A 22,688-nucleotide genomic window follows, 5' to 3' on the forward strand; every position below is an offset into this window, starting at 1 on the left:
TAATGTCTAACATCTAGGTATTTATTACAAAATTATTATACATGCATACATTGCAAAAATAATTTTCATATTCAGTATTTTAGTTTATTTTTATTTATTTTTAATCTAAATATCCTTAAAATATGTTACATGTTCAAAATATCATGATAATTATAACATTTAATAAGATATTAATATATTTGAGATAATTTATATTGAATTAATCTGTCTTGTAATACATTTTCATGTCCATTGCAAAAAATTTTTGTCTTGTTTACCAGGAAAAAAATCTAGTAATTTCAGCATTTCATAAGATATTAATACTTAACATTTTTTCTGATTTTTTCTAAAAACATGTATAATATACTATAAATGTACCTAATTTCTACATTTAATAAACTTTAATATATTTTTTATTTTTAATATAAGAAATTGTTTTTTTCAGGAAAACATATCAGGATTTCTCTCCCTATAGTGGACTTCTGTGGTGCCCCCAAGTGTTCTAAATTTTATGTAGTGGAATACACTTTTTTTTCCCCCCCCTTTTTTTTGTTTTTACATTGTACATTTTTTAACACTTTAGCTTCTGTCTAAATTCCTCCATGAAGTGTGAAACATATTTTCCTGTTGTTGTAAAGCTCTCTAACATGAGCCAGTGGTAATTATCCAACATCCTCTAACTGACATTTCTTTGGTTGGAGCAGCCCCACCCTATGCCACTTCATTGCCCGATGACGTGTCCGTGCGTGTGGGTGAAGTAATACGACTGCAGTGCCTGGCCCATGGCACCCCACCCCTGCGTTTTGAGTGGACTAAGGTCAATGGCAGCTTGCCTCCTACTTCTCAACAGCAGGGAGGAGACCTCCAGATCAACCTGGCCAAGGAGAGTGATGCTGGGACATACAAGTGTGTGGCCAGCAACAACGTTGGCAAGAGTGAAGCTCTGGCCAGAGTCTCTGTCCGATGTGAGTACTGACAGTACAGTATCGTACATGCATCATAAATTCTTTTAAACTCACAAAGTGAGATCATCAGATGAATTTTAGGTAGCGTTCAGCTTGACCTTTGACCTCTGTGTCCTGCAGCTCCCCTGTCCGTGAAAGTGTCCCCACAGGTGGAAGTGAAGGCTCTGGGCAGCGCTGTGGAGTTTACTTGTGCTGCTAAAGGAGGGTCTCAAATTGAGATTGAGTGGCTGAAGGAGGGAGGAGTTCTTCCGCCAAATCATCACATTAAAGATGGAGTGCTGAGGTGAGTCACATCTAATATTAGCACTGACTATCAAACAATGAATATCGAAATTAAATCAAATTTAGTTGGCGCTGATAGCCTTGTGGGCAGCATGCCGATATAAAGCACCGTTGCACTACGGGAGTCTCAAGTTTGAATCCCGACTCAATGACCTTTCCCGATCCCACACACCTCTCTCCCCCACTTTGCTTCCTATCTCTTCTACACTGTCCTATCAAAATAAAAAAAAAAGGCACCAAAAAAAAAAAAACTTATAATAGTAATATTTAGCGGATTTAAGAACACCAGAATGGGTAACAAGGTTCCAGATCTATCATAAATTAGGATATGATTCATTAGAAGGTCACTAAATGTTGATTTGTGTTTATTTTTAACTTACTCTATTGTTCAAAATATTTTTTTTTTGTTTTTGAAAGAAGTTTCTTATGCTCACCAAGACTGCATTTATTGAAACAAAAATAAAGTGTAGAGAATAATATTGTAAAATAAAATTACAATATAAAATATTTTTTTTTCTGTTTTACATATTTCAAAATGCAGTTTATTCCTATGATAGCAAAGCACCAGTTATTCAGGTCTTCAGTGTTACATGATTTTTTAAATGCTGGTTTGATTCTCAAGAAACATTTCTTATTGTTATCAATGTTGAAAACATTTGTAATGCTTAGTATGTTTGCAGAAACTGTGATACATTTTTCAGGATTCTTTGATGAATAGAAAGTCCACAAGAACAACATTTAATTCAAAGTAGAATTTTTAGTAGCAATTAAAAATTCTTTACTGTTACCTTTCAATCAATTTAATATGTCCTTGCTGAATTAAATTATTAATTTCTTTTTAAAAAATGAATTTTGTGTATTTTTCTCATATCTTAAAAAATTTATATATTTTTTTGAACATTTTTCTTACATAAACTTACAGTAATGGAATTTAACTGAATGGTCAGGATTGCTGTTTACACTACAAATTGTGTAAAAAGTGAGAAAATAATGCAGATGTTTTAAGGAATGTTATATTTTTTGTACTGTCGGTTTGGTAACAGTTTGAGTTTTTAGTAATTAAAATAAATTAATAATTAAAAATATTTTACTGCAGTAAGCTGTTTATTTGTGTATCAGTTCAGCTGATTATAAAAAAAAATTATGATGTTGAATGATTTTGTATGCAATACTTAATGTGTTTCCCTTACGTTGTTCATTTTAATGTTCAATCGTTTTTTCTTTGAGATATGTAATATTATTTGCAATAAAATTTGTGCCCCCAATGATTTGAATTACACTGTGTCCTTAATTCATAATCTTTATTATTATTTGTGCAGAATCGAAAACCTTGAGCAAAGCAATGAGGGAATCTACACCTGCAGAGCTACAAGTCTGTTTGGACAGGCTCAGGACAGTGGAAAACTCACCATTCAAGGTCCCTTATGATATCCGAATTACAATTCGTTTCCAAATCTTGCATTACTAAACCTTAAAACCGATGATTTTGTGCTCTTTGTTCTCACAGCTCTGCCCAAAGTAATGATCAACGTTCGCACATCGGTACAGACGGTGATGGTGGGCAACTCAGTGGAGTTTGAATGCCATGCAATTGGTGATCCTGAGCCCACGGTGCGCTGGAGCAAAGTGGGAGGCTCTCTTCCCGATCATGTGGAAATAAGGGGGAACATCCTGAGGATTAATCATGTTGTCGAATCAGATTCAGGACAGTACCGCTGCACCGCCACTAATAATGTCGGCTCTGAGTATAACCAGGTGGTCCTTAATATCCAGTGTGAGTAAATTGTTATATCCAATGTTTCCTTTTATTTGTATTGCGACACCTTAAAGACATCAACTCAAGAACTCCTACAAATGGAGTCTCCTATTGCAGTGTATCAAATGTGCACTGTTACTTTTGATATAACTAATCTCTGATGCATTTTGTAGCCTTGCCTCAAATTTCTGCACAGCCTGAGTCAAAGGAAGTAACAGTTGGCTCTGACGCGGTCTTGCCTTGCATCGCATCTGGATACCCAGTCCCAACCATCACATGGTCAAAGGTAACTTTCAAGTTTCATGGCTAAATTTGACCTTTGAGTAATAAATATGGTTCTGTTTACCAATTTATGCTCTACATTCAGGTGGAGAATGAGTTGCCCCCTAAGTGCAGACAGGATGGACATGTCTTGACAGTCCCTGGTGTCACAGATTCAGATGCAGGAACGTATGTGTGTACGGCTGCTAATAAGCAAGGGAAAGTTGAGGCCTTCACCAGATTACTTGTTCATGGTCTGTATGCAACTCCATATATTATGCAAGTCTGTTCTGTCTGTAGTTACGTATATTTTCAAATGTAGGTCTTTAGTCACAGTGCTGCTTGTCTGTAATTGTGGCTTTGTGATGAGGGCACTGATTTAATCTGGATGGTTAGACAAGTATAGCTCTGCTTGAACATCTACATAGGATCTTGTTAAATGTCATTAGGCAGATATTTTTATCCAGAGTGATTTACGAAATGCTACTTTTTGGATGCTTTCAAGCGTCTTACGGAGTGAAGATTTGGAGACATTCTTAACTATTTTGCTACCAATACCAAGTCATGTTTTTCATGAGCTGTTTGAGTTTCTGAGATGTTCTACTTGCCTGCTAACATTTATTCATGTTCATGTGGTCTTCCAGAGAGAGTGATGCCCTATTTTACCCAGGAGCCACTCTCATACCTCACACTCCCCACTATCAAAAACTCCTACAAGGCATTTAGCATCAAAATTACCTTCAGGCCGGACAATGTTGATGGTAAGGACCCTCAAAACCTCCACCAAAGCAGTTCTAGTTTATGTCATTACTAGGAATGTTTATCACTTTTAAGTGGACAGATCACCCAAAAATGAAAATGATTATTTACTCACTCTGTCGTTTGAAACTTGTATGACTTTCTTTCTTCTGTGCAACAGAAAATGAGATATTTTGAAGAATCTTCTCACAGGTTTTTTTTGCTTGGAAATCACCTCTTTGAAGATTCTTTAAATTGTCTAATTGTTTGTTCCTCAGAAGAAAAAAAGCCATACAGGTGTGAAACATCGTGTGTTGCAGTTAATGATGACAGAATTTTTATTTTTAGCTGAACTGTCCATTTAAAATAAATTTGCCGTATTACATGTACACTACCAGTCAAAAGAATTTGAACAGTAAGATTGTTAATGTTTTTTAAAGACGTCTCTTCTGCTTACCAAGCCTGCATTTATTTGATCCAAAGTACAGCAAAAACAGTACAGTTTTGAAATATTTGTACTATTTAAAATAACTGTTTTCTAACTGAATATATTGAAAAATGTAATTTATTCCTGTTATTTCTGAATTTTCAGCATCATTACTCCAGTCACATGATCCTTCAGAAACCATTCTAACATTCTGATTTGCTCCTCAAAAAACATTTGTTATTATGTTGAAAACAACTAGATGATATGATGAATAGTTTCTATGATGAATAGAAAGTTCAATTTAAAGCATTCTTGCTAAATAATTATACTAACTCCAAGCTTTTGAATGATATTGTGTATTATGTTAAGCTAAATAGATAAATCCTAATCTTTGAATCTTTCCATTCATCAAAGAATCCTGAAAAAATGTACTCAGCTGTTTTAAATATTAATAATAATAATTAATAATGTTTCTTGAACAGCAGATCAGCATATTATGATGAATGGTTTCTGAAGGATCATGTCACACTGAAGGCTGAGGTAATGCTGCTGAAAATTTAGCTTTGATCACAGGAATAAATTACATTTTAAAATATATTCAAATAGAAAACAGTTATTTTAAATAATAATTTTTTTTTTTTTTTTTTCAAAATTGTACTGTTTTCGCTGTACTTTAGATCAAATAAATGCAGGCTCGGTGAGCAGAAAACATTAAAAATCTTACTGTTTAAGAACTTTTAAGAACTTTTTTTCTAAAATGTTCAGTCCTTGTCCTTGTACATGTATATGTTTATTTCCTGTATGTAAACTCAATTATTCTTTTTGTTCTTTGCCCTCCTTCACATCTTTGGTATGAAGGGCTCATTTTGTATGCGGGTGAGTCTGCTTGCTTGCCTGAGAGTGTCAGAGAGCACATGCTGCAAGCTTTTTTAATGCCATGCAGCAGTGCAGCTCAGGAGAGAGAGTCTGGCCCCTTCGAAGGGCCCTTATGAACACATGCAGGCATGACAATAGATTACAGTGTTCATCAAGGCACTTCTCATTGAGTTGGTTGCAGCATGATACAGGAATGTTATCATGAACTGACTGAAGCTTTTACACCTTGTAGAGACAGTTATACAGTATGTGTGCAAATAGTTTGTTTCTAAAAAAAAATTCTAAATGATTAAAAAAATGCTCAAAATTAAAATGGACATCGGATGCACATTTTCCACAAGTTGGTATGATTCTTTAGGGTCTTCATGAAATGTCACCACCAGCCTTTGGTTAAAAATTCCTAAATGGTTGTGTACAACAACACCCTTTTTACCTTGTCAGAATAGCTCTGTTCACAGCGCTCCGTACTGGTGCATGTCTCATTAAATGATAATTAGCTACTGCTCACTCCCACCCCTTTCTTCTATTTTGTGTGTATTCGGTGGAGCATCACCATCAAAAACAAAACTAATCCACTGCATCCTCAGTGGCTCTCATATTAGGAGAAAGTGAAGACTCTTAAGTTCACTTTTACATCCAAATACGAAACATCTGCATTGCTTACGAGACATTGTTGTCGCTCGAGCGTGATGAAAATGGCGGACAGTGTACAACTAACTGAGGGCGAGAATATGCCACTATGGGACAGTCTGTCAGCAGTTGTGGGTGGGGCCTGAGCAGGATGACATCATACTCCTCAGAAAATCAAAACAGCTTGCTAATTGAGACTGTTTAAGTTTTTTTGGAGTCAAAAAAGAAGTGAATGGATTTTTATTATTGTAGGGTGGTTGTGTTCAAATAATGCTAAGACACATTTACATGTAAACACCATGTAAAAGTAAATTTTGCATCTAATGTCCCCCTTTAAAATCAGTAATTTTAAAGAGATGCTTTAAGAGTTCTCTGCTCGTTTGTCGAAATAAAAGTTGATGGATTAATGTTACAGCCATAAATATTAATACTGCAGTTTTAAAGTTTTTAGTATTTTTATGTTTTATTAATAATATTTTTATTAGTAATTAATTAATTAACCAACCAACCAACCATTTTTGGCTAAATGTTGCAGTCCTGTAAACAAGCAGAGCAAACCAGGATTATTATTGTTATTGTAATCACAGCTTTTATCAGAAAAAATTGCAATTTTTTTTCCCCGAATCTTGCAACCCTACTAATAAATTTACAATTGCTTTTATCTGTTGATAGCCCATATGGTAACAATATGTTGTGCATCCTTACATGAAATAAAACTGTGAATTATGTTTCAACAAGCTTTGTTAGTGTGACTAATAACGCAGAGGGCATGCTCTAAACCAGTGGTTCTCAAAAAGTTTTACTTCAGGATATTATATTGGACATCAAGCGGTCGCAACCCATCAGTTGAGGGCCACTGTTCTGTACTACCCCATCTGATAGTCTTTATGCCCTTGTGGTGGAAAACGGGCAGAGTCATGGCATGTGCCCATGCATGTGGCTTGCGTTGGCATTGTGAAATGCTAAACCTGGCAGCGGCTTTTCTCTCAGCATGCTGCTTTACAAACAGCATACAGCTTACAAAGAGAGAAAACGGCATTGTGCGCTGGCAAGCTGTTTAGTTAAGAAGCCAGAATTCTGGCATTGGACTGACTTGTCCCTTCATGTACAGGTATGATTCTTTATAATGGACAAAAGAAGACCACCGGTGCTGACTTCATATCTTTTGGGTTGGTTGGAGGCCGTCCTGAATTCAGGTACATTAACCTTTAATATCAAAGCAATCTCAAGGATACAAAATTTAGATTTAACGTTGGCTTTTTGAGGTGACGTTCCAAATGTGCATATTTTCTTTCCCCAGGTTTGATGTGGGCTCTGGTATGGCAACTATTCGTTACCCTACTACTATTAAACTAGGTGAGTTTCACACAGTGAAGCTGTATAGGAATCAGACTCAGGGCTCTCTTGTTGTGGATGGAGAACCTCCTATAAATGGAACCTCACAGGTGCGTATTCCATGCTGATTTCCTCTGCTTTCTTATTAATAAACTGTGTTGAATGTTAGTATCATGGCAGTTAAACAAATATGGTATAACATGTTCTGTGTCCGAGCAGGGAAAATTCAAAGGCCTGGACCTGAACGAAGAGCTGTTTGTGGGCGGTTATCCAAACTACAGCATGCTTGCTAAAACTGCAGGCCTCAAGACAGGGTTTGTTGGTAAGAAAACCGTTAAGTTATGTGAATTTTGTAGCAAAGTATCAGTTGTAGCATTGTTATCAGTTGCCTTCTTACACTGAGTTTTGTTCTGTCGTCAAGGCTGTATCAAGCAGCTGATTATCCAAGGTGATGAGGTCATTTTCAAGGACCTTGATAAAAGTTCCACTGGAGTTTCAAATTGTCCCACTTGCAAGGACCGTCCATGTCAGGTAATCGGCTATAAACAAAACTGTTTTTTGAATTAATGTGCAGAGTGACCCCAAAAAGTATTTTCAACACTTACGTAAGTCATATATGTGACCCCGGACCACAAAACTAGTTATAAGGGTCGTTTTTTGAAACTGAGATTTATACATCATCTGAATAAATAAGCTTCCCATTGATGTATGGTTTGTTATGATAGGACAGTATTTGGTCAAGATACAACTATTTGAATATCTGGAATCTGAGCATGCAAAAAAATCAATATATTGAGAAAATCATCTTTGAAGTATCTTCATGGAACATGATCTTTACTTAATATCCTAATGATTTTTGGCATAAAAGGAACATCGATAATTTTGACCCATACAGTGTATTGTTGGCTATTGCTACAAATATACCTGTGCTACTTATGACTGGTTTTGTGGTCCAGGGTCACATATGAGAATTTAATTGGGACTAATGTCACTTTTCTTGGCACTTTTAACCTGTGAAAATTCATTAGCTAATGTAATGCATGTGTGTTTGTTTTAGAATGGCGGCGTATGTGAAGACTCCGTTGCCAGTCTCTACAAATGCAGTTGCCCAAGAGGGTACACAGGAAGCAACTGTCAGCATCACTCTTCCATGCACTGTCACACAGGTCAGCATTTGTACAATTATGATTAGAATTTGTAAACAAGCTTCCTAGATTTCATTGTTCATTATTATTTTTGCCCATGACTGCAACAGAGGCCTGTGGACCAGACGCCACCTGCATTAACCGACCCAGTGGTTTTGGGTACGACTGCCGCTGTCACTTGGGCAAGTCTGGAAACAAGTGCATGGAGGGTAAAGCTCAATATTCAATCACATTTTAAATTTTCAAAACGCTTTAAGGTCAAATGTGATTCTCGCTATCCTTCTTCATACATCCATTCTTTACTATCCTTCTCACTTCCTTCTTCAATCCCAGGTACTTTGGTAACGACTCCATTGTTTGATGGAGAAAAGTCTTACATTGCATATCCTCCACTTACTAATATTCATAACGACCTACGGATTGAGATGGAGTTCAAGCCCATGGATTCAGATGGGCTGATGTTTTTCAGCGGAGGCAAAAAGATGAAAGTGGAGGACTTTGTGACGTTATCCATGGTGAACGGACATGTCGAGTTCCGATATGAACTTGGCACAGGTGAGAGAATAGTTTTGTTGTATTTTTCATGTTTATTATTAGTTTTTTAAACTTTTTTTTTTTGTACTAAAAGTTTATTTCGTTTTTTGTTTTTTTTTAGTACTTCAACAGACTAAACAAAATATATGTAAATAAAACAAGTGTAAGGTTTATTTAATTGTTTTATTTTATTTAATTTTATTTGATCTCAAGTAATGGAAATGTTTATTTGTTTATGATTATGATTTAAGTTCAAGCAAGTGCTTGCTTTTTGGAAAACGGTGATCATCACCCTCTAGAGGTCAAGCTAAATATTGTATTAATATAAAATTGTTTATTTTCCATTAATTTGATTAATTTTTTAGACAACTCATAGTCAAATGTTGGATACAAAGACCCTGAGTTGTGTGGTTTTATTATTTTATAGCAATAAACATTAAATGCTTTACATTTTAAAAAAATATAATTTAGCATAATTTAACAAACATAGATATAGATATTTGAAATATATCTTAAAATATTATATGGCATTCAAAAGTTTGGTAACAGTAAGATTTTTAATGTTTTTTTAAAGACGTCTCTTATGCTTATCATAGTTCCATTTATTTAAGTAATTTATTTTAAGTAATATTATGAAATATAATTACAATTTAAAATAACAGTTTACTATTTTATTATACTTAAAATATAATTTATTTCTGTGATGCAAAGCTGAATTTTCAGCATCATTACTCCAGTCTTCAATGTCACACGATCCTTCAGAAATCATTTTAATATGCTGATTTATTATAACTGTTGGAAACAGTTGTGCTGCTTAATATTTTTTGGAACCTGTGATTCTTCTTTCAAGATTCTTTGATGAATAAAAAGTTAAAAAGATCAGCATTTATTCAAAATAGAAATCTTTTCTAACAATATAAATCTTTACTGTCATTTTTTTATCAGTTTAACACATCCTTGCTGAATAAAAGTATTCATTTATTTTAAGGAAAGAAAGAAAAAAATGACTGACTCCAAACATTGAACAGTAGTGTGTATTGTTATAAAAGATTACTGTTTGAAATAAATGCTGTTAAATAGAAAACGACTATTTTAATTTGCAATAATGTTTTAAAATATTACTGTTTTGTCTGTATTTTTAATCAAATGAATGCAGCCTTGATGAACAGAAACGCCTACTTTAAAAAAACATTAAAATCGTACTTTTGAATGGCAGTGTGTATATATACAAAAGCACTTTTTTACATTATGAAATTAAAAAACAACAACAACAGGTGCTTTAAATATTATGCCCCCTGTCCCACCCAAAAGGTCTTGACATTTAAAAAAAAAAAAAAGTTATTTGACACCAAAGTGAAAAGTACCTCCTCACCAAAGTGCTAGTTAACCTTATGTTACAGATAGTGAAACCTAGCAGCGAAATATAGTGCCTTGTTCCTATCCTGTCCAAGCTAAATACACATTCTTCTCTGTGCTCTCAGGTCAAGCTGTTCTGCTCAGTCAGGAACCTGTGACTCTGGATCAGTGGCATCGCGTGGTGGCCGAGCGACTCAATAAGGACGGCTCCTTGAAGGTGGACCACGCACGAGAGATCACAAGATCCTCTCCAGGCAAGGCCCAGGGCCTTAATATCCACACACCCATGTATCTGGGAGGAGTTCCCAGCATGGACATCTTGCCCAAACCCGCAAATGTCAGCATGCTGTTTGATGGATGCATAGGGGAGGTGAGAAGGGCCTTCACGCTAAGTGTCGTGCGCATTACAGCCACAGTCATGTTTTGATATGAAATTGTTTCACATTGGCTTTGTCTTTCTTTACAGGTCTTCATCAATGGAAAGAAGTTGGATCTATCATACAGCTTCACTGAAAGCAGAACCATCAGTCAGTGTATAGATAGCAGCCCATGTGACCGCATGCCTTGTCTGCATGGAGGCACCTGTATGGCCAGTGCTGAGTATGAGTACCAGTGCCTCTGCGCTGAAGGATATGACGGTAACTCACTTAACTTAACACATAAGTTTTTTTAATGCACATTTATTCTGTAGTTTACATATTTTCTTGCTTGTTGTTTTTCAGGTGACCGTTGTGAAATAGTAAGGGAGAGCTGTCGAGATTCCTCTCAGTGCCAGAACGGCGGCAGCTGTGTGAATAACCACTGTGTGTGTCCCGCCGGCTACACAGGCCGACACTGTGAGAAAGGTTGGTTCACAACTACTAGATGTTTAACACATTGTTTTACAAATGTTTGTGATTTTTACCCTCATTTTTAGCTTTGTGCTTTTTATTATACTGTACATCACTATAAGCTTTTTCCATCCAAAGTCTACTATATCATCAAGGACGTATTACAAGGCAAGGTTGGCGGTAGTTGTAATATTTTTCAATGTAGGGTTTATATTTGAAAGACACATGATTTAGTCTTAGGCGCAATAAAAGCTAATGTGCATTTTCACTGTTATTACCTATGGCAAAAAAATAATCATTAAACAGATAAAGCTCACTTGTAATCCAAATAGCTATATGAGCATAAATATGATAATGTTTAAATGTTAGTTTGGTGAATTCACAAAATATTTTAATTTAAGACAGTTTTAAACTTTTTTTGTATTATTTATATAGTATTATAGGATTTTTAAAAATATTTTCATTTAGCTTTTATTTTTATTTTAATTTTAGCTTGTTTTAGTAATGTTATGTGCTTTGTCATTTGATTTTTTTTTTTTAATATCTCTAATTAACTTTATTTCTATTTATTTCTATTTCAAAATTGATTTTACTTAGATGCCAAGGCAACAACTGTAATTTTCATTCAAGTTTTAAGTTTAAAATGTTTTTCATTTATTTAATCTAATATTTATATTTTATTTCAGCTTTTTTCAGTAAACAAAAATGTTCTTAATAGCTCTACACACTGCTGTTCAAAAAAAGTTTCTTACGTTCATCAAGGCTTCATTTATTTGATAAAAATAAAAAAAGTGAAAATGGGAAAAAAAAGTAATATTGTGAAATATTATTACAATGTAAAATAAAGTTTTTCTATTTTAATATACATTAAAATTGTATTTATAAAGCTGAATTTTCAGCAGTATTACCCCAGTACTCATTGTCACATGATCCATTATAAAATCATTATCATTATATGCTGATTTATTATCAGTGCTAAAAACAGTTTGTCAGCACAGCTGTTGCCAGTATAGATAATTCTAATAATAAATCAGCATATTAGAATGATTTCTGAAGGATCATGTGACACTGAAGGCTGGAGTAATGATGCTGAAAATTAAGCTTTGGATCACAGAAATAAATTATATTTTAAAGTATATTAAGATAAAAACCATTATTTTATATTGTAATAACATTTCCCAATATTACTGTCATTCTGTATTTTTGATCAAATAAATGCAGCATTGATGAGCATAAGAGACTTCTTTAAAAAACATTACAAGTCTGACTGATCCCACATTTTTTGAACAGCGTTATATGTCTATTTTACATTTCATGTTTTAAATATTGTCATTTAATATCTATCGCGATAAACATACAGCTCACTATATGACTTTAAATTGCTTTATTATTCCTACTGATAATATATTGGTCTCTCTAGACACAGTTTGCCTCATTCGTCATTTCACAAATTCACATATTCTGTGGGAGTAAAGGCATTCCTCTGTAGTTTCATGCACAGCTGTAAGTGATTCATCATAAAGCACCATAAGGAAATAATTGTCAGTTCTTCAGTTGAACGTACCGTGGCGACATCAGTCAGGCTGCCTAACGTCATCCAGCAGTAGCGTGTTGGCCGGTGAAAGATGCCACGTGTGATTGAATCTCACCCCTGCACTCTCATGGCTATCCCACACACACAGGGCAGGAGTCCAGCTTCACCGAGGCGCTGTGGAATTTGGAGGGTAGTGGGGGAAATGGTACAGTATGACTTCAGTCTGCCTGACACGCTCGTCACTAACCAGGGGAGAGCGTCCTCCTCAGGGCCCATCGGCCCATCTAACACCACAAATAAAACAACAACAACAAACAGCCTCAATGGGGGCTCGGGGAAGGAAGAAAGAAAGTGAAGCATTTTAGGGGTCTGTTTACAGAGCTCTTAGCACCAACATCAGAGGCAATATCAAGCACATTTCTGATCATTTTGATGATTGATTTAAAACAATCGGTGTTGTTGAATAAATGATTTCTAAATCACCTTGATTTTGAAGTTATCCCCACAAAAATAATCCTTTAAAAGATTTAACTTAGAAGAAAAGTGTAAGATAAACTTTCAGATATTTTTTTGTTCATGCTTTAAGCATAAATCTACATTTAGTAAAGTTTATTCTTTTGTCAGTAGAGTAAAAAAAAATATTTTACAGCATATTTGCTTAGTATCTACATCTTATCTTATGCAGCTATGCAAAATAGTTGTTTTAAGGATATTATATTTTAAAAATATAAAATAAAATATTAAGACAGTTATTTTTTGTAGTACATTTAATATGAAGTCAGTAATTTTTTGTAATAATGTAAAAAAATCATGGAAAAAAGTGTTACACTTTCCACAAAAATTTTATAATAATAAATAATAAATGTTTTTTTTTTTTTTAATCATCTTGATTATTAATTTATCTGCATAAAAATATTTCAGCATCCTTTAAAACAAGATTTAACTTGGAAGAAAAGTGTATTTTTTTTTTTTTTCATGTTTTGAGCATAAATCTAAACTTAGGTTTATTCTTTATAATATTTGTCAGTAGGGTTAAACATAATTTTAAAAAATATAACATAATTGTAAAAAATAATTTACATTTACAGTAGATTTCCTTATTATCTTGTTATTTTATGCAAATTAGTTGTTTAAAGGATGTTATGATATTTATTATATAAATGAAGACTTTTTTCTAGTATATTTAAACAACCATTCAAAAGTTTGAGATCAGGAAGTGTTTTTTTATAATGTTTCAAATATCTGTTTCAGATAAATGCTGTTCTTTTGAACATTCTCCTCATCAAAGCATTTAATAATAATAAATAATACATTTTCTTCAACACCAAAGAATTAGAATGATTTCTGAAGGATCATGTGACACTGAAGACTGGAGTAATGATGCTGAAAATTAAGCTTTTTAAAAAAATGTAATAAAAAGAAAACCCATCATTTTAACTTGTAATAATATTTCACAATAGTATAGTATTTTACAGAATTTTGTATCAAATAAATGCAGCCTTAGTGAAAAAAAAAAAACCCCAAAATTTTAAATGGTAGTGTATGATGATTTAATCACGTAACGAATATCTAATAGGTGCTTGATGTCCCTGAAAGTTTTCATAAATAAAATGTAACAATATTACAGTTTATTGGTACTGATGTCTCGTAAATAGATCCCTGAAATATTGTCCTTTCAAAATGGTCTCAATCTGCACTCTGCACTCGGTTACTGTGTCCTCTGTGAAGTTTTAAATGTAACGTTGAGGGGGAATTCTATGTCTTCACTGTAAAACGCTGAAAGTTTATGGTAGTTTTTGGTGCTTATTTTGTGGGCAGCATTAAAATTGTCATTTTCTCAAGGCGAACGTACATAGAATTCCCCTTTAGCATCTCCCGAGGCGTCTTGTCCAGTCAACCTCTCGCTGCAGTTTCAGTTTGTCATCTCTTTCTCATTAAATCCTTGTTTCTCTTTGTTGCGAAACCAACAACCATCTTTTCCGCACTTTCACCTACGGCCACGTCTGTAAACAAAATGTCCTCACACTGTGAACAAACACGTTTTTAGTTACTAACCACCGAATGTCCGTCATTTACACTCTTGCGCCGACCAGACAGGTGAGTTCACGGCCAGAAACACTGAGCATGAAGCACTTGATAAGCACTCAGTTGCCTGAGGGTTCTCCGGTTATTACATGGTTCAAGAGAATGGTTTGAGAGGAATGCAATTGTTGTTCCAAACAGTGAATGTTACTTTGACAGCAGTGTGCATTTGCATTCATTTTCATTTATCTCATGAAGATAAATTAAATGTACGTTGGATTTTTTTTCTGAGTTGCCGTTGTATGATTCTCACAATGAAGCCTGCTATTTGGAATCTCGCATTTGTAACTTATAAATAATAATTCATCAGATCAGATGAGATTTAATGTAGTCAGAGGGTCAGATCTGTTTATTGTCATTTGGTGAAGCTCCACAGGGTGGTAGTGTAACACAGGTTTAGCACCTGGGATTTATGTTGTGGTTTCTCTTTTCCAGACTCTCCTATTGAATATTCTGCGTATTTCCATGATAATGGATACCTGGCACTTCCGAAGCCCATGTTCCCACGAAGGTGAGGACTTTTCATATGTGAAACTGTTGGTAAATTGCATTCAGTGTTTGTTTAATTGACTTAATTATCCATTTGAATGAGTCACATTCAGCAGTTTTTACCACAGAGAGTCAAAAAGCAAACGAAAACTTTTTTATTGTTTTTTTTAATTGTTGATTTGGTTTGTTTCAGTGCTCCTGACTCTCCAGAGACCATTGAGTTAGAGATCAACACTGTCTCTGAAGATGGTCTCATCCTGTGGCAGGGAGTGGTATGTTTGGACACAAGAGACCCCTACTGCATCTTAGGACTCATACACAGGGTCCAAAATTAATAACATTTATTGATAACTTCAAAAATAATGCAATTTTCAGAAACTGAAATAATTATTATAGATTTTATTCTGCACAATTTTACATATTTCACTAATTTTATATTCTATTTGTATTTATTTTGTTGTTTGAACTTTAGTTAATTCAAGTTTATATATACACTACCAGTCAAAAGTTTTTGAACAGTAAGATTTTTTTTTAAAGAAGTCTCTTCTGCTCACCAAGCTTGCATTTATTTGATCCAAAATACAGCAAAACTGTAACATTTTGAAATATTTGTATTATTTAAAATAACTGTTTTCCGTTTGAATGCATTTTAAAATGTAATTTAGTCCTGTGATTTCAAAGCTACATTTTTAACATCATTACTCCAGTCACATGATCCTTCAGAAATCATTTTGATACGCTGATTTGCTGTTCAAGAAACATTTTTATTAGTATTATTATCAATATTTAAAACAGTTGAGTACTTTTTTTTTCAGGATTCTTTCATGAATGTAAGGTTCCAAAGATCAGCATTTATCTGAAATAAAAAGGGAGAAATTATGGAAATTAATACTTTCATTTATCAAGGATGCTTCAAAAGTGATGATAAAGACATTTATAATGTTACAAAAGGTTTCTATTTCAGATAAATGCTGTTCTTCTGAACATCATATTCATCAAAGAAACCTGAAAAAGATCTTTTCAGCTGTTTTCAACATAATAATAATAATAACGATAATAATAAATGTTTTTTGAACAGCAAATCAGAATATTAGAATGATTTCTGAAGGATCATGTGACTGGAGTAATGTTGCTAAAAATTCAGCTCTGAAATCACAGGAATAAATGACGTTTTAAAATATATTCAATTAGAAAACAGTTATTTTAAATACTAAAAATATTTCAAACTTTTACTGTTTTTGCTGTACTTTGGAGCAAATGAATGCAGGCTTGGTGAACAAAAGAGACCTCTGTGAAAAACATTAAAATGTCTGACTGGTAGTATATATAAATATTTTATTTTTAAAATTGGATTACGTTAAAAGGGACAGTTCACAGAAAAATTAAATTCTGTCATTAATTACTCACCTTCATGTCGTTCCAAACCCGCAAGACCTTCGTTCATCTTCGGAACACAAATAAATATATTTTTGACGAATTCCGAGAGCTTTCTGACCCTCCGAAGACAGCAACACAACTGACACTTTCCAGGCCCAGAAATCTTTCAAATATTCCATGTGACATCAGTGGAATCATGTGACATCAACGCACACCGGAAACTGGCACAGAAGAGAAGAAATTGTTGAATAAAGTTGTTATTTTTGTTTTCTTTGCGCACATAAAGTATTCTCGTAGCTTTATGAAATTAAGGTTGAACCACTGATGTCACATGGATTATTTTCACAAAAATATCTTAATTTGTTCTAAACATGATGAAGGTCTTACGGTTTGGAAACGACATGATGGTGAATAATTAATGACAGAATTTTCATTTTTGGGTGAACTGTTCCTTAAAGTTGCAATTTCAAGTAAACATCACCAGTTTTTCCATGTTAATTTTGGACCCTGCATATACTCACATTTTGGTGGTGGATAACTGAAACTGTATGCACAGTGTGTTTTACATTGCATATTCAGCCTCATTTCACTAAACGGAGTAAAATGAGTTTGCTTGGAGCTGTTTTGGAATATGCTTTTGTCCCTCACCTCTAAAGCACATTTTAATGGCTGCATTGCATGTTTGCCTGGCTAACTCACCTTCATCCTCCTCAGGAGCCTGCAGGCGCTCTAAGCCTCCGTAAGAAGCATGCTAGTATAAAGGTATTCACTCTTCACAAGCAGTCAGACATACAGATATGTCTGCATTAGCATGGACGTATCAATTATCTCCAAGTATGTACGAAATATCTTGACTTGCACAGATACATTTAAACGTTCAGAAAACAGCACTTATATTTACCTTTGATTTAGCAAATGCTTTTTTTCTAAGTCACTTATAGTGCACTAACTGCTGGTACAGTTGCTCAAGAGCACAACTATACTAGAAAAGCAAGGCATCTCATCATTTGTTAAACAGCTAGGTTATTTACAGACTGTCTCAGAAAATATCAATGAGTTAAAAAAAAATGTCACTGCATTTATTATTTGCATGTCTTAGTGTGATTTCAAAGTTTCTCTTTGTTTATGATAGTGGCTTCCAACCTTGTTACTGGAGCAAATTCAATGCAAAATTCTGTTCCTATAAATGTGCAGTGTTGGGCTTCAGGAATAGGGTTGGGAACCACTGATTTATGACATAATTAGCTTTATGTTTGCATATTTATCACCTGCTTTTCCTCCTGTTCAGTCAACACACCTGTGTTACTGCCGCACTTTTCACAAATAGAGTAAAAATAGTTTGTAAACAATGTAAACAATTTCTGAAGGTGAGCACACCAAAGGTTTTTTTTTAACCTTTGGAAATTGACAGTTAACCTCAAACCAAACAGCTAAACATTTGTTATTGACTGTTTGTTTTACTCTGTGCCTTTTGATCATGTAATAACTAATATTAAACATACAAGAAATGTTATTTGTAGAGACATCTTCGTCAATACACACTGCTGTTTGAATGTTTGGCTCCAGAAGCCTGTGGTTTTAGCCTGTGGTTTACATCCATGTTCCCTCCCAATGACTCAGAGAGACTAACTTTAATATTTCACTGAAAATGCTTTCCAGGAACAAGGAGGTCAAGGAAAGGGAAAGGACTTTATAAGTCTTGGTTTACAAAATGGAAATCTTGTGTTTAGGTGAGTAAGTGAGCGTGTGAACGTAAGTGAACCACATGGGTACATGGCTGAAGAGTCTAATATAATGACTGCACTCTTTTAGTTTCTTACCGTTTCTTAACCAGTCATAATGTGCTCTTGTTTCTCTGACAGTTACCAGTTGGGCAGTGGAGAGGCTCAGATTGTCTCCAAAGAGCCTGTCAATGATGGACAGTGGCACATGATCACTGCAGTCCGGTAATACTCCTTACATCTCCAAACCATCTTAGAAAGCATAATAGAAAGACAATAGTAAGTGTTCTTTCTGTGTTTTGAGCAGAACGGGTAAGCAGGGCTACCTTCAGGTCGATGGAGGATCTGTCCAACGTGGACAATCACAAGGCAACAGCATCATGGTGAACACCAAGGGCAACATATACCTGGGCAAGTATAATATATCAGTGGTATTTGTATACTTGTACTGATCAGATTGTTGTGTTATGTAGACTATAGGGGTACGGCGATAAATCAATTCGATTCGATTTTCCAAATGCAATGCGTTTCTCTATGGAATCGATTCTGAGCTTAGTTTTTAACAGCAGATACCACTCTAGGCTAGTTTTTAGCCACACACTTAAACGCTTACGAAGACGAGTGCTTGTGCATTCAGCTTTTTTCCTTTTTTGGAAACTGATTACTTTTTTTCCGCACTAATGCATTCAATTTATCAAAAGTGAAAATAAAGACTTTCATAATGGTACAAAAGATTTCTGTTTCAAATAAATTTGTTCTTTTGTCCATTCATCAAAAATCCATATTAGTTTCCACAAAAATATCAAACACCTCAACTGTTTAAGACATTGATATTAATATGAAATGTTAGTAGAATGTAGAATATTTGAATGATTTCTGAAGGGGCATGTGACACTGTAAAATACACATTTTTTGGATGGAATCCCCTGGTAAAATTAGCATTCCAGGTGCTAAATATTACGTTATTGGGGTCACTTCAACGCACGGACATGAAAAACAACCTGTGGCAACAGTTTTAAAGTAGCCCAAGTCCACAGGACAACCATGGATTTGGCAACACTGCGGCTCACAGACCATTCCCAACCTCGCCCCACCCCCCAACTTCGCTTCTAAATGCTGTCCTGTCCTAATAAAAAGGCATATTATATATTATATATATAAAAATCCTAACGACCACAACCTTTTGAAGAATAGTTGAGTATTTATTTACTTTTTTGTCCAGCATAAAAACATGAGGAAATTATTATAAATTTATATTTTTAAATATTTTCTTTTTAAAGGGCATTAGGCTTTATTACAAAAATGACGTCAAGATTTTCATTGACACATCTTTTTCATTCACAAATCAACTTTCTACCTAAACATATTCTTACATGAAATAATAAAAATGTTCTCAAAAATGTTTCAATTTTGTTCAATGTTTAATCAATAGGTATTTACAGTTGAGGTCAAAAGTTTACATCCCCCTTTCAGAATCTGCAAAATGTTAATTTTACCAAAATAAGAGGGATGATACAAAATGCATGTTATTGTTTATTTAGTACTGACCTGAATAAGATATTTCACGTAAAAGATGTTTACATATAGTCCACAGTAGAAAACAGAAGACAAAATAAGTTAAATTTACCCTGAAAAGTTCAAAGTTTTCACACCCCATCTGTTAATGCGTTTTTTTTTCCTTCTGGAGCATCAGTGGCAGTGGAAACTTACGTCATGGTTGCATATGAGTCCCTCAGCTGTCCTCAGTGTAAAAAGATGGATCTCAAAATCATACAGTCATTGTTGAGAAGGGATCAAATGCACAAAAATCCTGAAAAAACAAAACAAAACCAAAAAAACTGAATTTGTTGGACCTGAAGGATTTTCGTGAAGAACAGCAGGCAGTTTAACTGTTCAAGACAAATAACGGACTCATGAACAACTATAACTAAACAAATAAGCACAGCTGTGGATCATTCAGGTAACAACACAGTATTACGAGTCAAGGGGGTGTAAACTTTTGAACAGGGTCATTTTTATGAATTCAACTATTATATACTATATTTGAACATCTTTTATGTGAAATATCTTACTCAGGTCAGTAGTAAATAAACAATAACATGCATTTGTTTGATCCCTCTTATTTTGGTAAAATAATGAACATTTTGCAGATTCTGAAAGGGGGATGTAAACCTCAACTGTAGGTTGACCTCAGACTTCTGCTAAACGTTCAGTAACCAAACTTTGCACGGTTTCTCTCACCTGATTTATTCACACAACCACCTACACAAAATACATACCCTAAGTTTTGGGAGAAAAAAAAAAACATTTGAACCTTGCGCTCCGTTCGATTTCTAACTACTTTTTCTTTATATTCTTTTTCTATTCTATCTCCTTGTTTTCTTTATATTGCTACATGTACTGCATTAGGCTAACCAAGACTTGTCATAGCACTTACATATTATTGCTCTTTTGTTGGTTTTGATTGCTTTTATTGTCCTCATTTCTAAGTCGCTTTGATTAAAATGTAAATGTTTTGATGCCCTCTACAGATGACATATAGAAATGTCTTTTTCTTGTAAAAAGAAACCATAATCATTTGACTCTGCAGTGAGATTGTTTGTATTTGGACTGTAGGTGGAGCTCCAGACATGAAAGCATTGACCGGTGGGAAGTACTCATCAGGTATCACAGGATGCGTGAAGAACCTCTCGCTGATGAACGCTCGACCGGGAGAACAGCCAGCGCGACCTATCGACCTGCAGGTCCACGCAGAGGAAGGCATCAACGTGGAGCGCTGCTTAACATAGACGCAGTACTAAAACACTAGCAGAGACTACAGAAAAAGACCCCTCATCCACATTCACACTGAGAAACGTGCATTTCTCAGACGCTTACAGGACAAACAACAGCCACACTTTGAGACACACACTGATACGTGTTTCTCGGTGCTTCACCACAACCGAAAATAACACACGCAAGAAAGGATTCTTTGCTCTGTGCTGCGTTAAACCAAAAAAATAAGAAAGAAAAAATTACTGATATTAACAAGTCTTCAACTTTTCAGTGTTTTATGCTCAATGAAGGACTTATTAACACAGAAGCTCCGTTTACATACTCCGAACAGTAGCTTTTTTTAGCCATGAGAAAAGATGACAAAAAAGGTTTAAAAAATAAACATGATGAGCCTTCTATGGTGGGTCAGATCCTATGGAATCGGAGATGTTTTTACAGCACTGAATTTTTATTTATAAGCATATTAATCTATATATATTATATTTGTGGGGGGGAAATGCAAGCTAACAATAACCTGCTCATTTGTTTTCCTAGCAGTGATTCTAGGCTCTAATAATGCGTGTCTGAGGTTTAGTGCCCGAGCTGTGTTAATACTTGAAGACTCCGCTGCCTTCTTTTACTCTGTTTGAGGGCCGGTGGGGGCGAGCATGCTTAGATACCATGAGGAACGGGTCTCTGTGAGGTCACAGCACAGAAGACGTCAAGACGCATCTCAGGTGAAGATTGTTGCTAAAAATACAAATTGGGAGATCATATATACGTGTCGACTGCATATGTTTGAAACAATATACCTTCCGTTCTTGGAAACATTGTTGTGTCTGGTAATATAACAAATGATGGTGCTAAATTCAGACATGACAGGCAACAAAACAAGCACATAATCATAGTTTCAGTTTCTTGTAATATTTACTTCTCTGAATGGGTCTCATTTGTTGTAAGAAACAGAAGACGCAGCTTTACAATAAAATAAAACAGTTTACTGAAAACAATCCCTCAAGCCAAAGCATTGAGACTGAAGTTCATTTTAGATTAAAAGTGGATGTGGAAATGATAGTTTTTTGTTACATAAAATCACTGCAGCAGTTTTAAATGTTTAGAAAGTCAGTCTTTTCATTTTTTCAGTCTTATCTGCTTTTCACAGTAACACTAACGTATTATTTTGCATGATAGATTTGTATGAGTGGTTTATTGAGGTGTCTTTCCATTACATTCATATTCTGTAGGAGTCTTACACAGTGTACACTGAACAAAAGAGGGAATGTGTGTCATCTTCCAGATCCTCCAGAGGGTTAATGGAGAACTGACTCGTCTACCGCCAACCATTCAGGTTCATTATCTTTCTGGCTGCCCTCATTGCATAGAGAAATGAACGTGAGAACAGACAGAGGAGACAGAGTAGAAGGTGAAAGCCCTCTTTTATTAGTGCTGTGACTTAGAGTGAACATGCTCGCCCACATGGGCCAGACAGGGGTCAAAGGTCACTTTGACCTTTGACCCGCTTGTGTCTTTTTCACCGTTTTATATGACTAAGGCTTGTCTGTTACTTTTCTTTTAAAAAAGGAGCATTACTGCTTAATTAAAATTGCTTTACTTTTA

The 22,688-nt window shown here is 34.7% G+C and overlaps 1 protein-coding gene across 17 annotated transcripts in view; it reads left to right on the top strand.

Moving 5' to 3' along the window:
- Positions 1–22,688, top strand: part of hspg2 (heparan sulfate proteoglycan 2) — a 127,901-nt gene extending 105,213 nt beyond the window's left edge. For 12 of the 17 annotated variants that reach the window (XM_051097222.1, XM_051097232.1, XM_051097230.1 and 9 more), the window contains 26 exons: positions 684–944; positions 1,065–1,227; positions 2,546–2,643; positions 2,734–3,000; positions 3,156–3,268; positions 3,350–3,497; positions 3,888–4,004; positions 5,267–5,284; positions 7,026–7,110; positions 7,215–7,359; positions 7,469–7,571; positions 7,671–7,780; positions 8,307–8,415; positions 8,505–8,603; positions 8,728–8,949; positions 10,410–10,654; positions 10,751–10,922; positions 11,007–11,129; positions 12,797–12,853; positions 15,166–15,241; positions 15,413–15,491; positions 17,311–17,358; positions 18,256–18,326; positions 18,459–18,542; positions 18,625–18,728; positions 20,934–22,688. In XM_051097222.1, the coding sequence (XP_050953179.1) occupies positions 684–944; positions 1,065–1,227; positions 2,546–2,643; positions 2,734–3,000; positions 3,156–3,268; positions 3,350–3,497; positions 3,888–4,004; positions 5,267–5,284; positions 7,026–7,110; positions 7,215–7,359; positions 7,469–7,571; positions 7,671–7,780; positions 8,307–8,415; positions 8,505–8,603; positions 8,728–8,949; positions 10,410–10,654; positions 10,751–10,922; positions 11,007–11,129; positions 12,797–12,853; positions 15,166–15,241; positions 15,413–15,491; positions 17,311–17,358; positions 18,256–18,326; positions 18,459–18,542; positions 18,625–18,728; positions 20,934–21,106 (3,290 nt within the window). In that variant the 3' untranslated portion in view covers positions 21,107–22,688. The remainder of the gene's footprint in view (positions 1–683; positions 945–1,064; positions 1,228–2,545; positions 2,644–2,733; positions 3,001–3,155; positions 3,269–3,349; positions 3,498–3,887; positions 4,005–5,266; positions 5,285–7,025; positions 7,111–7,214; positions 7,360–7,468; positions 7,572–7,670; positions 7,781–8,306; positions 8,416–8,504; positions 8,604–8,727; positions 8,950–10,409; positions 10,655–10,750; positions 10,923–11,006; positions 11,130–12,796; positions 12,854–15,165; positions 15,242–15,412; positions 15,492–17,310; positions 17,359–18,255; positions 18,327–18,458; positions 18,543–18,624; positions 18,729–20,933) is intronic. The other 5 variants (XR_007825539.1, XM_051097224.1, XM_051097227.1 and 2 more) reach the window with 5 other exon arrangements.

The sequence above is a fragment of the Labeo rohita genome, chromosome 23, assembly GCF_022985175.1.
Source record: "Labeo rohita strain BAU-BD-2019 chromosome 23, IGBB_LRoh.1.0, whole genome shotgun sequence".
In the NCBI taxonomy this organism is placed as follows: Eukaryota; Metazoa; Chordata; class Actinopteri; order Cypriniformes; family Cyprinidae; genus Labeo; species Labeo rohita.